This window comes from Solanum dulcamara, chromosome 4 (assembly GCF_947179165.1).
Source record: "Solanum dulcamara chromosome 4, daSolDulc1.2, whole genome shotgun sequence".
Taxonomy (NCBI): domain Eukaryota; kingdom Viridiplantae; phylum Streptophyta; class Magnoliopsida; order Solanales; family Solanaceae; genus Solanum; species Solanum dulcamara.
In genome coordinates this window covers 11,968,848-11,986,917 of record NC_077240.1, presented here as the reverse complement: position 1 = coordinate 11,986,917, position 18,070 = coordinate 11,968,848, and the positions used below count along the sequence as shown (strand labels likewise).

Below are 18,070 nucleotides of genomic sequence, written 5' to 3'. Positions count from 1 at the left end.
ATTCAATTTGTATTTGCTCGTAAAACTCAACAGTTCATAATATTGTCGGATATGTATTTAATAACGTAAACAGCTGAAAGGGTAAATTGTGCATATTTGTCCCATCTTGGTCCTGATATTTCATTAAAGATGCGTCATTTCTTTTTCAAAAAATAGCTTAATGAATACAAATTCGCTTACATGCCAAATAATACTAACATGAGGAGGCCAAAGAAAAAAAAACAAAGACATCTCCAGATGATAGAGATACATATGAAAAGAGTAGTACCTAAAACTCAAGAAACATTTGTTCAGTTACAATGTCCTAACCTGTTCCTTCAAATGTTAGAATTCCCCAAGGTAGTAAATTGTGTATCAAACGGAAAAATAGAATACACGAAAACGGTGTACTATATATTTTCTTTCAGGGCAATTATATCGGCTAACGTTCCTTGAGACTTCCATATTCAGAAGCGATGACAGCAAATGTTGTTGTCGGGGACACCAAAAATGACGAAGCCATTTATAGATCTCTAATACTTTAGTTGAAGCTCGTTGCTATGTTCTGAAATTGGCATTTTATAGCCAGTTCAGAAAATTTATCGATCATATTGCTAATTGTGTTGTCTGCCCTGGTGCAGACTTGTAATCTTTTTAGATGCTTTTAGAAACTACTCATTTTGTTGGCCAACACACCAATAAAAAAAAATATGCTTCAACTTCTATACATCGATTGCGTAAAAGTTTCTACAGAGACGAGTCACCTGAAAATAAGACTAGTGATAATCTTTAACAGCAAGTTAAATTGCACTGATTATGTGGACACATTTACACTGCCACTGGGAAAAAACAATAAAATCATTAAATGAATCTGTTCCAAACAACTTAACAGTCTATTTTAGCAGGGTAATGAGGATTTCAGAAAAGAAAAATTGAGAAACTATAAACAGAGAAGGAAAAGGTTAATAATATACAACAGCAATAACATAAAGCAAGCTCTTGTGAGATACTCAAGAAGACACCAAAGGGTATCATAGTTACAACAAAGCGGTTCTTACCGTTTCAGTGAAAAAATCAATATATAGAAGCTCAAAAGTTGTTTTACAGTATAGAACTGCCAATTACCTAGTAGGAAACAATGTCTCCCTCCAAAATCTTAAGCTTCATTGCAACTAATCCTTCACTACTTGACATTTCCGCACACAGTTGACATGTCGAAGTTTCCTCAAAACAAAATTCTATTGAAACAAAACTGGCCTCTCCAATTGCTAAAGACGAGACTACAGGACTAAATGGGACCTCAGTTTCACTAGAGATGAATTATTTGATGATTATACAAGTGATGAAAAAGGTATAAATGACACATTTTAGGTTATGCAACGGACAAAGAGGTTAAGGTTTGATTCTCAGCCGTGTCAGGTTTCTGAGCAGTCGGTACCATGTTCATCAAAGGGCAAACTGTGAGGTAGCTGTAGGTAGTTGGAACAGCTTTAAATTTACAGTCTCTATTACTGTGTCAATCCTCGTTCTCTTCTTCAGATGCTTCTTTGAGCCACTGCAAAAAAAAATCAGAGTTCATAATGTGCATGCATGATTCAAGTAGTAAAGCAGGCAATATTGAAAAGACAACTTTGCTTTTCTTCCTTTGTTTTTCAATTTACAAGTTAGTATATTACTTGTTCATTTTTCCTGAGCATTGGGGTTCAGGGAGTGGGGTGGGGAGAGGCTGGGATGGAAAGACAAGATAGGTTAAGTAGACCAATCATCGCAAATAGACCAATGAATCTTTGAGGTTACTGTGCAATACCGGCAGGTCATCATATGCAAAGTTATAAGTGCTGTAACTACAAACCTGGATAAATTTTTCTGATTGCTTGACAAAAACCTTATCTGACTCCTCTGCTCCTTCCTTTTCAGAAGCCCAGTCAAGTATTGCCTCTTCTTGTATAATGTCCTGATCGTACAGATGATGCAAAATCTGCGGAGGGATAAAATAGAGTAATGGTATATAGGTTAGATTGAATACGGGGTATTTAAGTAGGTCAGATGCAGTATACATGATCAAACAAGAGAAGTTGTGTGATAGCACAAAAAGCATTTGAATAAGGGAAAGGTTTTCTGATTCTCGCTTTTCCGGCAAGACTGACTGAATTTGGTGGGCCTTCCCATTCATCTCTGGTCTGTTGATTTATTCAAGAAAGTTCGAGATTCCTGTGGGGGGGGGGGGGGGGGGGGGGTTGTGAATGTCATATGCAGACTACATGATATGTCTAGAGTAAGGATTCTGGTGAGGAAAGGAGGACGGGTTCATGTATCTATTATGGTGGATAGTGTTATGGGATGAAGAATATGGCTGTCTATTAAATTTTGTCCTGTGATGTTGCCACTAGAGAAGGTGAAAAATGAGGGAGCTGCAAGGAGGGGTGGCTAAGAAGCGTGTTTCAGGGCTGCTGGAATCCATGGACAGGAACTCTGTAACCGATAGAAGAAAGAGAGACCACAGAAATTTTGAATTCTGGGAAGGGAGAAAAGACCTTAGAAAAGGGAAAAGACTTCATTGCCCTTGGATTAGTGAACCAGGTAGGGGGTTTACCAAAAAGGGCTGAACCATCTTCGATCAAAAGAGCCGACCGGTTCTAAGCCAGTAACACCACTGTTTCAAATAACGTCGATACGATTAATGCATCGAATGCTGAACAGGCAAGAAGCGTCAATCTGGGCTCGCCAATGAACTGTGTGGCCGGAAACACTGTTCCAGTATTGTGCAATCTGAAGCAGCAGTGAAGATAAGAGATCGCAACTCCACCGGAAGAGCAGAATGTGAGAAAAGGGCAGAGGCGACCCTACGAAGCTGTTCGCATTCCAATTCTCCCTCCACCAGTGTCACAGGCGTAGGAAAGTGGATGGAAACTGGTTAACACCGAGACCGGGAATGGACAGAAATTTGAGGAAGTCAGAAGAACGAGGGTCTATGCTACTGCGACGGGTGTTCCACTGATTGCAGAGCTGGAGCTACTCCGGCGACTGCCTCACGCCGGAAAATGCACTGGATATTGTCGGAAATGATCAGTTAGTTCCATTTGTTCCAGAAACTAGTATCTGGGAAGTGGTCGGGGACTTTTTTTTGATAATGGTAACATCTATGTATTAAAAGCTATACTAATACAAACTGTGTGGTCCCCCAGAAAAGACATTACAAAATAGAGAAAGCTTTCTATCTATTTTCCTTCTTACATATTGACTAAAACATAAAAAAAAATCTTCAATTTCTACTAAACATTCCTGTTTACACCAAAAATAATAAAGGTTCAACTTCTGGATATTGCATTGCTGATAAGGGGATCCTTAACCTCCTATGTTATTCATCTTGATAATGGAAGCTTTGAGCAAAATGATGGTTAGGGTGGTCTTTGGAGACCTTTTGAAGGGCTTTGATGCTTCTTTCAGAGGGCATAGCAATGTGGCAGTTGCACATCTTTTATTCGCAAATGACACATTGGTCTTCTGTGATGCAGAGGTGTCCCAGCCAGATCATTTGCGACAGATTCTGATTTGGTTCCAGGTTAAGTCAGGCCTTGATATCAACCTCAAAAAATGTGAAATCACACCGGTTGGAGCAGCGGATAATATTGAGGAGATGGCGCAGGTGCTGAATTGCAAAGTGGGTACTCTACCTACTACCTATCTGGGATTACCATTGGGTGCCTCAAGCAAAGATCTGGCAGTGTGTAATCCATTGTTTGAGAGAGTGGAGAAGCGGCTTGCGGGTATAGCAAAAGAGGTACTTGCCGAACAAGTTTTGATCAAAAGTACTCGTTCTAGCATACCTACATATTTCATGTCACTTTTGCAAGCCCCTGGCAAAGTGACAGGTTGGAAAGACTAATGTAATTTTTTATGAGACACGGCAGAAGTTGATAGGAAGCTTCATCTAGTGAATTGGAGAGTTGTCACCTATAGTGGATGTACTCAGCCCGTTTGGGCCATATTGTTGTTTTTCCTCTTGCAGGCGCAGATGGAAAATTAGGGGAAGCAGATTGGGTTGGCATTCGACTCCTCCGGCATTGTATAATAAGCCTTGTTATCATACCCATATCTACTTGTATAATAAGCCTTCCCCGGACCCCGCGCATAGCGGGAGCTTTAGTGCACCGGGCTGCCCTTTTATTATATAAACCTTGTCATTAGAAGTTCCAAATTAATTGAGGGTTGTGTAATTATGTTCAAATTGTATCATGTGTATTTCATGGATTAGTATAAAAGTTCTAAATGATTTTAAGGCTAACGAGACCCAATTTTTCATGAATTCAGGTTCTAATATTTGTGTTATCATGATGCATAGCACTGTCTAAGCCTAAGCATAAAATGAATGTTGGTTTGCTTGATGGTAAGGTAAAGGCATTGGGTGTCGGTCACATTATCCAGATTTGGGGTGTGACATCAACCGCATATCTTCGTAGCCACTAACCCATCATTGGCCCTTGTTTCTCTTATTTAATTAATAGTGTGGGAAGGCAGTTAATTGCAAATGTATACTAAGGTGCAACGAGTTGTCGGCAAGGGGACAAAGGCAAGGGAACTTCAACTCTTTCCTTGACAACATTTTCAACTCTTCTCAATAATAGTCCAAATAAAACAAGGACACTCAGCTAGCAGTGGAGTATAAGGCTCTTTAGAACACCACACATCATGCCAACGTAGCAAAAGCAAATGTATTATCAGAATTTGTGACAGCAAATTGTGAAATAAAAAATTTAAAATATTCATATGGTGTTCCTTTATAAGTATTGTTCATACAGATTATCTTTATCACTAATAACAACCTCCAAAATGAATTGCTTCTTACTTGGTAAGACAACAAGATTATGATAGCTTTTGCAAATGCAAGATGGCATCAACTTAAACACAAGCTACTACAATAATTCAGTGAATTAGCATTATAGATTGTGTAGATCTAACCCTTTGCTACGCACATCTAACAGACAAAAAACTGAAAAGAATAATTCAAACCTCTAATGACTAACTGCAAACCTGAAGCAACTTCTAGAACGAAACAATATACCTGTACAAATAATGGAGAATATTCCCTGGAAGACTCCAAGCACATTTCTTCAAACTTCAATATTACTTCAATCTGACAGATCCAAGTCAGAATATTCATGAGCACCAAACATAAGAAATAGTTTACCTGTTTTAGAGAGAGGGGAAGTTTCTTTACCTCTTCATCAATACTTGGCAAGTAATATTTCAGAAGCTTTTTCCATTTTCTAACCGTGGAGACAACATTCTTGTACAATTCATCTGAAAAAAGAATATTTATGTGATGAATACACAAACCATATGACATAAGCAGACAAAAAAAGGAAAAAAGACTAGACAAAAAATATAGCCACCTCCAGAAAGAAAAGGGTAAGGGAAAAAAAGACAGAAGAAAGTGCATCCAGCGAAATTCTTTATATCTTGCCAAGATATTAGTGTCTGAGATCAAGAAAGTGATGAAAATGAATACTTAAAACTCAGTATCTAAGCCATACCACATTTACAAAGCAAAATACAAACATATAAGTAGAAATGCACATGCATAGCAAACAACAGAACATCAACAAAGAGTAGAAAATTAATCTCAGAAACTGGAAATGGAAGCCAAAAGACAATACCATTTTATTGACCAAAAAAAGTGCCATTTGTAATTGGTTTATAGCTTTAAGGGAATATTGCTTCAATACTTGACATGCATATCAAATGATCTTTGAATTTAAGCAACAGATGTCCATTTGGTGGACATCCAAGTTGCCAAAGTGAATATGAATCTAAACTTTAGAAAGCTATTTCTCCTCTTTGATGAAGACAGGAAAATTCGCACCGCTCATCACAAAATGCCATAAATCCAGCAATCTGTGTCAAATTGCAATAGGAAAAGCAAACTAACAGATGATTACAACAACCTGGGATATTGTGAAACACAAAAATAGAAGGAAAACTCACTAGGTGATTCATGTGGAGCATCCAATGCCAATTTCATCACCGAATAAAATAAAGCACCAGCACAGTCTGCAGATGCCATATTGTATGACAACCTGCAATGAAATAGAACAATCTGAACACAGAATATCGCAAAATAGAATATTGTTTTTCTGCAAAACAGATAATGAGAGAGATTTAGCATTTGAATCAACTGTCTTTACATTTTCACTAAGGGGGTTATTTGGTATGATGGACAAGCATAGATAGTCCTGGGACAAAAATTTAGTACTGCCTTATCCCTTGTTTGGTTACCAACCATATACGTTCTTAACAAAAATAAAAAGACTCCTGACAAATAACAGATCGAGCAAGATCTTGCGATTTACTTCTGAATGAGGTCAGAAATTATATGCAACAGCAACAACAACCAAGCCTCAATTCACTAGTCTTTCTTCCTATGATGATATGCTTCTTCTACAAAATAAATAATGATAGTGTAGAGAGAGAGCAAATGTGAAAATATACAAGAGATAAATGCAAGTTGTTGAGGTAAAGGCAGGAGGCCACAAATTTGCTCAGCACTATCTACAACTAATCTGGAGGTTTCCATATTTATGTTTACTTAATACTTTCTAGAACTCAATCCATCCTCTTATTTACTTTCAATTGCACTCAGAAATCTTGGGTCTGAGTAAGACAAACAACATGAGACCAGAGAATTCGGTCAGAGTAAGTCTGCATATACAGTTTAGAGTACAGTAATGAAAGGAAAGGCCAAAGACTAGAAGCAGAACACTCTCTTGCAGGAGGCAGGCAACAAAGTAGGACCGCCAAATACATACTTGAAGATGGTAAGATGTACAGCAAAAAAAAGAAATAGAGGAAAGACGCTGTTTTAACCTTGCAAAGATACACTAAGCCAAGTAGCACTTCGACCCTCTTTGGTAAATAGAAGCAGAAATTAAAGAACTGTTCCAAAGGGCAAGAGATGGAACTTTTTGGTGCACACTTATTACCCTACAGAATATACAGAAAGTGGAAATCTTGTAGTAAAACTGGCATGAAATAATGCAGCAACTGGAGCCAACACGAGGGAAGAGCAAAAATTAATTCCATGTAAAAAGCTTTTCTCAAGACACCATACTCAAGAATATAAGATATTGAACGAATTTTAGTTAACATACCGCAATGAATTAACTTCTAAGATTACATGGTCGTCTGTTACATCTTCCTCTACAGCTCTTTGAAAAGTTGCTTCAACCTGTAATAACAAATGGAAAGGAGATCTTAATCTATGATACAATAGTACGAAATAATCATAAATATTCCCATCAAAACCTACTTCTCTTTCAAAAATCACAGAGTCATCTCTAATGTCTTCATCGTCCTCATTGGAATCATTAGATATAGAGTCATGTTCCAGTTTTCCAGGTGGAAGAAAAGCACCATCTTCATTTGGTAAATCCGCTTCATCATTAGTTATTTGCATGATTGCAACAAGTTTATCCACAGGAATTGGTGCAACAGAGTGTCTCCATTCTTCTTCCTGTCCAGCCTCACTCACTAGCCATACGAAACCTAGTCCTCCATCACCAACCTGGAAAATCAGGATAAAGTATAAGAAACAAACAACTAACGCATCATAACAGCTTCGGCTTTTCAAACAAGATACAGAATTTCAGACAGGTGACTTTTTTTTTAAAATAAAGAATTTCAGACAGGTGTTTTAGAGCATCTCTTTCCATTTGTTATAATGATTATAGGATAAGTAAAAGTATGAGAGAATAGTGCACCCAAGTTTAGCCTCCATAAGAAGAATAAAGTTGATGTATGATTAGACGGAGTTGTGGTTCCTGAATGCAGACAATTCAGATATCTAGGCTACAATCTTCCAGGAGAATGGCATGAAAGATGAAGATGTAACACACAAATTCTAATTAGACGGTTGAAATGGAGAGAGTTAAGAAAAAATAATTCTTAAAAGATGCTAACAAATTGAAAGTAAATTCTAAAAAACAATGGGACACCAACAATGTTATATGGGAGTGTCTATTGGACCCTAGAAGCCCAATATATCCCCAAGATGAGTGTCGTAGAAATAAATATGTTAATATGGATGTGAGGACATACAAACAAAATAAGACTATAAAACAATCACATCTGAGAGGAGTGCAAGATCACGTGCAATGTCAATGTCCTATGTTAGACCTCTAATTTGATCAAATACAAGTGATAGTATGATGACTAAAAGCCTATTTGGACAAAATTCTAAAAATTGCTTATTGAGAAGCACATTCATCAAAATAGCTTTTCAGAGAAGTAATTTTTCAAAGAAGCATTTTGTGCTTGATCAATTTATTTGAGAAGTAATTTTAGCAGCAAGCGTTAAACTCACCTCATACTCTTGTGAGTCAGGTAACTCAGTCCTCTCTTCCTCATTCAACAGGTCCAAAGTACCAGAGACAGCTGAGTTAAATCAATTTAAGGGTCGTCGTTAATTCATAAATTATAGAGAATCTTATGAAAACCATATAACAGTAATAATAACAACAAATCGAAAAAACACCAGAAGACATCATTTACCAACAAGCACAAGATGCACATTTTCGGACTCATAGTTTAATGTCTAGCAGACGGGAAATTTTTGACTCCACCAAACTGAGAACTGCGACATTTCGAATCAATTTACTCCTCCAAAACCAAAAAAGGTAGAACTTTATTTATAACGGGGCAGGCCAATAGCCCCAAGGCAGTTGGGTATCCAACGAGAAGACATTCTTCCAAGTCACACCATAAGATAAAAATATAAATATGATGAAAAATACATAATATACATCTAAAAATGTACAAAAATTTATTTATTATATCTATAAATAATAATCTCACAAATTTTTCATTATGAAAATACAATATATAGTCAAATACTCAGAAAAAAGGCTAAAAGAAAACATTCTAAAGATAAAATTGAAGGTTTTAACATGAACGGGACTCTGTTGGGACGTACATGGCAGACAATCCAAAGCCTAAAGCCTGCATGGAAAGTCTGGGGTGGCCATCTAGTCATATTTCTCCTATGTCAAATTACTTATCCAAGTTTCGCTACTATTCTGTCCTAAATTTGAGTTTTGTCAAAATTATTGGAGATTTTTAACTTCCCTATTTTGGGAAAATCTAGAATTTAGGACGGATTAGGAAAGAAACTAGGTTAAGTGATTTGGCGTAAGAGTCTATGATGTACATTTGCATAACTGAGAAACCATTCTCAAGCATAGATAATAATTGCTTTAGTCCACCGTACTTCAGATCTAAGTAACAGTTTTCAGGAATGCTGCTTTAGTCCACCGTACTTCAGATCTAAGTAACAGTTTTCAGGAATGCATATTTGTGTGGAAGTCCTCAGGGCAAATCAAAATTCAAAAAGTGCAGACGAAGAAACAAGAATGCGTAAAACGCCAACATCATTCCACCTGGGTGTCTATCATCTATGGTACAATATAGAAACATACGAGCTAAATTTATTATCTCACTGCACCAAAATACAATATTCAAAAGTCAGAAAAGTTACATGGACTTTCAGTGATCCCACTACTATTGTCAGCATATTCCAGTTCCTCATCACTATCTTGCTTTATAGGTTGCTGAAGCAAAGATACCTTGGAGTAAGCAGGTACAAGGAAATTCCTGCCAATCACAACCTGAGGAGAATAGATGCTATGATTTCGAAGTATAAAAAAGGGAAAGGCTGGAATTATTAAACAGACAAATATGTTGGCACAGCCTAAAAGAAAGGAGAACTAGGCACATGAGTGTGCGACATTGGTGTGCAACAGTTATTAAGTTCAATAAAGAACCGTTACCAGGGATAAAAAGGCAAAAGGGCAAAGGCAAATTATACAACAACATACTCAGTGTAATCCCACAAATGGGGCTCTGGGGCAAAGGCAAATTATGAGGGGAAAAGATAGGACATATTGTTGTAAGCAGAAACAATCTAAACAGTAACCAGGTAATTAAGAAACATTCGTGTCTAATCAAGAGTTCCAATTTGACATAAGATCTCTGTCTCACTATTGATTTTGCAAGGTCTAAACCCTTTAAGTTAGAAGTGCTTCCTCTATGTTCAAGTAAAATAACCCTCTACGCCACAACTCGTGGCTCAGTATATGAGGTAAGCATAAGATAGAGCCTGATCTTACGTGTCAAATTTCTGGTTTCAGTTTAATATATCCCTTTGACATTGAGGATTTTCCATGGCATTGAGGAAGGGTGGAAACCCCTGATATAATTTACCATAGATTCATTCGAACTGACCAATTTATTGACAAAGAAATGCTTAAAGAAGTGGCACCAGATCTTAGTCAAAAGCAAGAAACATATGCCATATATAGCAACCTGTCCAGAAAGAACCGCCAAGAAAGCTTAACATAAATAATCTGGTCTCCACCTCTTAAGTGATGATGTCTAGAGGCAACGTTACGATATGTGAATTGCTTAATTGAAATTCATCAAAAACAGGTCTAACTAGTACATCCAGAATGCATTATTGGTTCTTCAGTGGCACTTACCTTAAAAGACAAGACGACACCAGGCTCTAAAGCTGCTCCAGACTTCATTGTCACACCATCACAAACTATTGAGTGCTTCAATTTGCAACCATCTTCAATAGTGACATTATGCCATATATAGCAACCTTCTATAGTGACGTTTGACCCAATTGAGCAATCTTCCCCAACAACTGAATTCGAAATCTCTGTGTTGTTCCCAATACTGGTTCCAGTCCCAATGACAGTAAAGGGACCAATTTTCGATGAGCGGGATTGCTTAATTTCTAAGAAATGGCAGGTAAACAATAATGTCAAAAGAGTCCAGAAAAAATGACAAAATCTGTATCACTTATACCATTTTCACAAAAAGGTAGCATAAATTATCACGTGTGGACAAATATCAATCAGAAATAATGTCCACATGAGTGGACACAACTAAAAGTTTTATAATTAATACCTTTGTCTCTAGTAACGCACCTATTCTAGCTTGCTTTATTATATAGCATGTGTTCTAGCAGCAAAACCTCGCAACTTACAAGGACATCAGATGCTATAAAGAAAACTACTAGACCTCAATCTCAAACTAGATGGGGTCAGATATACGAATCCTCAACAACAAGCACATCAGATACTAAAGCAATAAAAGTTAAATCGTGTGAACAGCAAAACCTGTTAGATTACCACATTTTTGAAGCCATTACATGTCCTTTAAATTTCCATCCATCAGTCTTTCTTGCTCAGTAGCTAAGTTAACCGCAGATTTGAAATTGATATTCAATATTTCTTTTGATAAGGTAAATAATTTTATTAATGTGGGAAAAAACTCATTTATACAATCCATCTACCAAAAGTAGAGAATACCATAAATTGTAATTCAATATTTCCCTCTTCAAAATGTCAATCCTAAGTTAATCCATTAGCAAAATGTTCTAGAAAGCGAGAAGATAAAAAGATGGAATTGGCCCTTACCAGGTGCTCGATACATCCCCTGCCTTTCCAATTTAGTAGCAGAATTTCCAAAAAACTGGACATCAGGCACCAAGGGATATGTCCACCGCTGAATAATGTCCTTGCTAATGGTGTCGTAACTTCTATAATTGTCAATTCTAGCCGCATAACTTGAATGAATTTCATGAGTGTAGATTTTATAACCCATTATCTGAATAAGAAGTATGTTGAGAATAAAAATATGGATATAGGAAGCAAGAAGAGATGCTCAGCCACGCAAACAGGAGATAGATTTCAATACATATATTCATAGCTAAAGAAACTGACTATGAAAGATGGATAGTACCATGTCACTTGAACTTGGAGGACTTCTGGTCTCCTGACTTTATTATATTTTTTGAGAAATGTAACAAATATATTCATCAGCACCAGGGCGGTACTGGCACTTCAGTCTCCGGATTTTAGCACACTTTATTTTATTGTTTCCTAAATTTAGCACCCTTTTGATTCTCCATTAACACAATTTTCTTTTTCAATTAAAGGAGATTGTATACCACAAAGGTTCTATTTTTTGCCTTTTAATTAAACGACAGCATGCACAATATGTATCTAATGCTTAATACATAGAAATTACACACATTTAGACTTTACCAAAATAAAAAGGCAAGAGAAATTTAGGTGTATGAGAAGGAAAAATTGAGCATCCATGAGTCTCCAATTTCCAACGGACTTCATAGTTCACACGCCAAAAGACAATCAAATCATGTTTTCAGGTCCAACATAAGATATGCTAAAACCACAATGTTTTCTGCCAATTGTGATCCTTGAGAGGGGCAGAGATATTCTGCATGCGAGGGAAATATATCTATTTTTTTTAAACTGCTAACTTTTGTATTCCTCGGCATTAAGGGCTATGCTGGCCACCTCCACCCTTCTGGGATTCTCCTCTTGAGCAATATTTCTCCTTGAAATACCTTGTATAATGTCTCATGATTTAGACATATAACTCTATTTTTAGATATTTGAATTATTTTAACCGAATCCCCGCACTCCTATTTGTACCTAAATATGTACTCCCGAATCTTAAATTATAGATCGCGAAGGATCCAACCTCTAGATCTACACCTATATCGGATACCCGCACCAAAGTGACCGAGTCCAAGCAACTTAGGCCGGAAGAGTGGAGCTAGAAGAAGTAGGCACAAGATATGGAATGTTACTCTTCTTGCTCTAATGTGGGTCATTTGGAAAGAGAGGAATATGAGCTTTTGAAGAGGCGGAGATGAGCTTTCCTCAATTGCAAAGTAATCTCCAATCCCTTATTTTCTTTTGGTGCACCCACATAGTTCCTATTTGTACGGAATATTAAATGTATTTTGAAAAGAATCATAGTTTGTATGTTTCTCCTCTTTTGGTATACTTACGGCAAAGTTGGCCTTGTTATTATCAATGAAATCTTTTACTTGATAAAAGAAATGACATCTTAAGCTAAGACTTCCAGGAGCTAAACTATATTGGATGCACTTGACTCTGTTTCCGCTTCTTTAAGTTAGGAAGAAAAAGCTACAACTAGATTCTTTAATGAGTATGCTATAGTGGGTAGTACCTAAAGCTTAAAATATTTTTAAAACTTTTATTTATCTAGTTACTTCTCCAACATGCCTCCTAACATGCAGACCAGATTCGTCTCAAATCTCAATCGTTCCATACACATGAAAGGTATCGGTGATACTCAAATACAACACCTCAACGTACTTTCATACCATGTTAAAGCATAAGAATCCAGCTAAACTTTAAGAATGGGTCATTATAGATTCCTAGCCCCCTTCCTCGTGCACGTAGAACCCAATTTTAGGATATTTTCTTTACATGAACTTAAGTGAACTTACGGGCAAGAGAACAGGTTCACCAAAATTGTAATGAAACGAACATATCTATTTACTTACTTAGGATCAATAATAACTAATTCATTCTTCTGGAATGCCCCGAAAATTTACGAATGAAGACATCGCCATACAAAAACCATTCAAAACCAGTAGCAAGATTTTGGGGTGGAACCAAACTAGGAACATTTTTTCAATGGAATTATTTTTTCGCTTGAGCTTCTCACTTTTTCTTGGGTATAAGGACAGCATTCGTCAAGAGAAATACAAAATAAAAAGGGTTAAACATACTTCATCGACGAGCAACAGCTTGACGAAATCACGCCGCAAATGTTGGTAGTCAAAATTATCAATGAAAAGACTCAAAACTTCTGGGGAGCAAATGTCAATGTAGCAATCCTGCAACCAACACTTACCAATCATTCATCACAAACATAAACAGAAAGAAATGAAAATAATCAGGAGCCTTCTCCAAAACAAGATGATGGAAGGAAGAGTAGCATCATACATGAAGAGTGAATTTAGCTACAAGAAACTAGGACTTTTCTTATTAGTTCATCTATTAATGATGGTTTTTACTAGGAAAGAAGAAACAATGGCATTTAAAAACATGAGTAAATAACAAGTTAGTGAAGTCAACAAAGGAAAGTAAATAAACCTCAACAGATGCAATACCTTAACTATGTTAAACCCTCGCCATTTGTTATTGAGGAAAAACAAACATATGAACCACAAATACTGACTATTGCAAAACATTTGCATTGAATTTGAAACAAACATTTTGTTTTAACAGATGTAATCTGTAAATAACATTGACAATAAAATAAATAACATTGTCAATAAAATCAAGCAGGAAAGGAAAAGAAAATGTAACCACTCATACAGCTCATCCAAGGACCTCATCTATCTCAAGTTATTAAAACCAGATCATGCAACACATTATCAAGAATATTGCTCAAACTAGCAGCAGTACTAGCAACACTAGAAATATTATAACAAGAGTAACCAAACAAACCTGCTTGTCATTTTGAAGGGAAATGGAAGTAATATCAGTAAGCAATGCCTTGTCAAGAGACAAATATCCTTTTAAATTATCACCCCTGTCTTCATAATACAGCAGCTGCTTCGTCTCTGGATCAATTACCATAAACAGCTCTTCAGTTCCAAGACGAGATTGGTGAGTTATAGTTGAAACCTTTGATTGTTTAATGACCATGGTCATTACAGCATTGCTATCCTTTCTCCGTCTCTCCTTATGTTCCTTAAGTGCCTGTGATAGTGACATGTTGCTCACAGTATCTCCACTGACGAGGATAAAATCACCGCGTATCTTCAAAAGCCCAAAAGTTGAGTCAACTAATCAAATTAACAAAAAATTACTCCAAATTCAACAATAATAAGGGGGTGTTTGGATTGGCTTTTTAAAAGTTGCATATAAGCTAAAAACTAAAAGCCATAAGTTCGGAACACCCAACTTTTGGCTTTTCGCTTTTTTGGGTACTTTTTCAGCCTTACAAAAGTGCTTAAAAGCACTTTTTGAGTTACCCAAACATTCCAAAACTAAAAAAGAGCTTAAAAGCTTGCCAAAAGCTACTAAAATTAAGTCAATCCAAACACCCACTAAGTCTACAAATTTAAGCACACAGAGAACAGTGAATGCAAAGAGGAGAGGAGAACATCTTCCTCATCTCCAAAAACAAACATTGACTGGCACACAATGGTCAATGTCAACTTTGATCTTTTCTCTTTTCCATAACTGTGGTGTTCTGACCAACTTGTGTGTTCCTCAAATATTTTACCAGATACCTACTACCTTCACTGGCACAAGTACCACGTAACTCTATCCACCAAGGCTAAGATAGATGGGGAAGATATCACCTTGCATTTTTTTTGCCTCAACTAAGTTTTGAACCATGATCTGCCATGGTTTCCATCCTTGTTTGATTCATTTTACAATTCTATCTACTAAGCAAACAATGTTTGCATCACGGATTGCCAATACACAACGTCATAAAGATTAATCTAGGACTCCAACCAAGTCCTGCTCAGATAAAGTCATGTTAGATTATGCATTAATACAGCTATCTTAACAGAAAACCTTTCCATATGTGTCCATCTCCAAGTAAAGGGTAAAACAACATGAAGTATATTAGTGTTTTTCTATTTCCCATTTCACAAGAAGTTATTAAAGAGGGAGTGATGGTAGAGTTTAGAGAAAATATGTTCATTACAATCTTTAAACCACTTGTATACATCAAAATGGGCACATAGAGGTTGACAAAAGTACAAAGACAGGATAATCAAGAGGAGTCTTTGATCTATGATTTGCAAAACTATTGCTGCTTGTTCCCAATGATTTAAACATCATTTGAAAAAGATACTCCCTTCATCCCAAAAGAATGGCGATATAACTAATTGGGGAGTCCAAAAAATTTTACTAAAAATTCTCACACATTTACAAGTACCTTTAACATGAAATTGTGATTTATTTTTATGTCATTTTTAAATATGTAAAAAATATTTTTTTAAGATCATGAATCAACATCCATATTCAACGAGTATTAGAAGAGTTGACCTGTGTACTCTGGACGTGGCCGATTTAGTTTTGGACGGTAGATATTCTACAATAATTACACTTGTTTTAACTTAGGCATCTTAGAACAATTACATTTACCTATGTAACATTGTGTGGAATTCGTTTTTGACAACTGGAAAGCCCCTGTGAATTAGCTGACTCAACCTAGAAGCTATTTCCTTCAGAATCTAAAGGAAATAGCTAAAGCCCCTGTGAACAAGTTCCATCCCTATGGTGTCCAGCAATCTTTGACATTAGCCTCTGGGTTGTTGCATAGCATGAACAGATCCGGAAAAGATCCCTTCGATAGGATCTGTTAATTCCAGGCATCTCCCCGGAATTTTGTTCTCCTGCCATCTCCCACTTTCATACACTGTACCAGCACTGACATTGTTGCACCAGCTTCATCTTCACCATATTTACATTTGATAAATCCTTCCATGAGCTTGCCCCTCTTCATTATATCTTCAAAGCCACTTCATCAGTAGATTGTTGTTCTGGTTCCTCAAATCTCTGATGCCCAAACCTCCCCTATCCCTACTGTTATCTCTCATTCAACCAGGTTATAGCCTTTAAAACTAGTAATAATTTTCCACACTCCCCAAATGCACAAACAATAGTAGGAACAACTTATCCCACCCTATGGCAGCTACACGGTACTAAATAATGACAAATAGGATCAGGATGCTAATTGCATGATAAAGTCCAAGGCATTAGGATCAAACTTCTTTTTAACTATTTTCTGTGCCTTTGTTGACAAAACCCCTTATTTCCATGTGATCCTAAAAAGATCTAGAAAGATCACTGGTTATATACTAAAATAGAAAACCAAAGGATAACATGTACCTTTTTTGTTCAGTGAGTATGGTAAACTGTAACATCCACTAATTGAGTTTTAATTTGAGGGGGAAATGGCAACATGATAAGCAAATGTCATTACATACCACGTGTTGCTCATAGATCAAACGCAACGCATCTCCTGCACTAGTAGCATTGTGTGATTCAATCGTTGTGACTGAAAAGTTTGGTTGGCCAAACCAATTGGACTTATCCAAATAATCAATCACTTGCTTAGAATGAGCACAACAGAAAACAAAAACTTCTTCAACACCAGCAGATTCAAGCCATGCCAATGTATAATCTATCATAGGGGCATTGACCAATGGCAGCAGTACCTGCAATGCGTAAACCATTAAACTGTATTATAAACCTATAATAATAGGTCTGCCAGTACATATACTTCGAATAGGCACATTTCAAATTTGTATTAACAATTAAGTCTTGACACTCGTACTACTTCCTGTAATATTACAATCAAGTCGAAAAAAGTGTACATGTCTGATGCAGATATAATTAGAAAATTAGAAACTACAATAAAGATACCACAAGTTTGGATTGTTCCCAATTGCTATTAAGAAAAAAAACAAAGATTCAGATTGCCTGGAACACTTGTAACAGTGGAAAGTGAGTAGCGACACCTAAAAGAAAAATCAGTTAAGGGTATTGACAGCGAGGTTACTTTAGGTCGCTCAAGAGTGATGGGTCGGAACTTTGTGGTGAAACTATCGGCCAAAATAATAGCCTGCAAAGGGGTACGAGCCAATTCTTCCTCTGCATCATCTGCTCCCCCCATTCCTCCTCTGCTTCCTCCCTTCTTTGCCACCATTCTTTAGAGGGTTTCAGAATAGTTCTTGTGGGTTTTGCGGTGTTTCTTTGAAACCCTCTCTCTCTTCAGTTGCGTAGGATTTTTCAGATGGTTCGGGTCGGGTTACCCGCCGTAAGCCATTTGGAACCGGACACCAATTTGTTTGTTTTTTGGCCCATTTACATAAATATAAGGCAAAATTACACAAAATAGACCCTTTAAATAAACTATTTATCATTCCATACCTTTTTTCTAAATAATTTCTTTATATACCTCTTTGGCCAAACTAATTACCCCTGTACCTCCTTTAATTATTTTTAAATTCACGCGCTGACGCCAGCGTTCACCCTATATGATACCGATAAGGTATCATATACCGATGGAGTATCACAGAGGATTAAGCTCAGTTCTATATGATACTGATATGGTATCAACATACCGATGAAGTATCACAAAAAATATATTTACTAATTAGTTTAATAAATAAGATTATGATTTTAATAATTTTATCTTAATTATTTTATTTTTATTT

The 18,070-nt window shown here is 36.6% G+C and overlaps 1 protein-coding gene across 1 annotated transcript; it reads right to left on the bottom strand.

Annotated features, from left to right (window-relative positions):
- Nucleotides 1-967: 967 nt before the first annotated feature.
- On the bottom strand, nucleotides 968-17,640 carry LOC129886266 (uncharacterized). The gene is made up of 15 exons (XM_055960871.1): nucleotides 17,413-17,640; nucleotides 16,838-17,068; nucleotides 14,334-14,648; nucleotides 13,610-13,717; nucleotides 11,457-11,646; nucleotides 10,509-10,771; nucleotides 9,509-9,638; nucleotides 8,339-8,409; nucleotides 7,286-7,540; nucleotides 7,128-7,204; nucleotides 5,965-6,056; nucleotides 5,198-5,280; nucleotides 5,042-5,113; nucleotides 1,832-1,957; nucleotides 968-1,534 (listed from the first exon to the last, which is right to left on the bottom strand). The coding sequence occupies exons 1-15, from the start codon at nucleotides 17,557-17,559 to the stop codon at nucleotides 1,496-1,498; spliced, it is 2,199 nt and encodes a 732-aa protein (XP_055816846.1). The 5' UTR covers nucleotides 17,560-17,640; the 3' UTR covers nucleotides 968-1,495.
- Nucleotides 17,641-18,070: the final 430 nt, after the last annotated feature.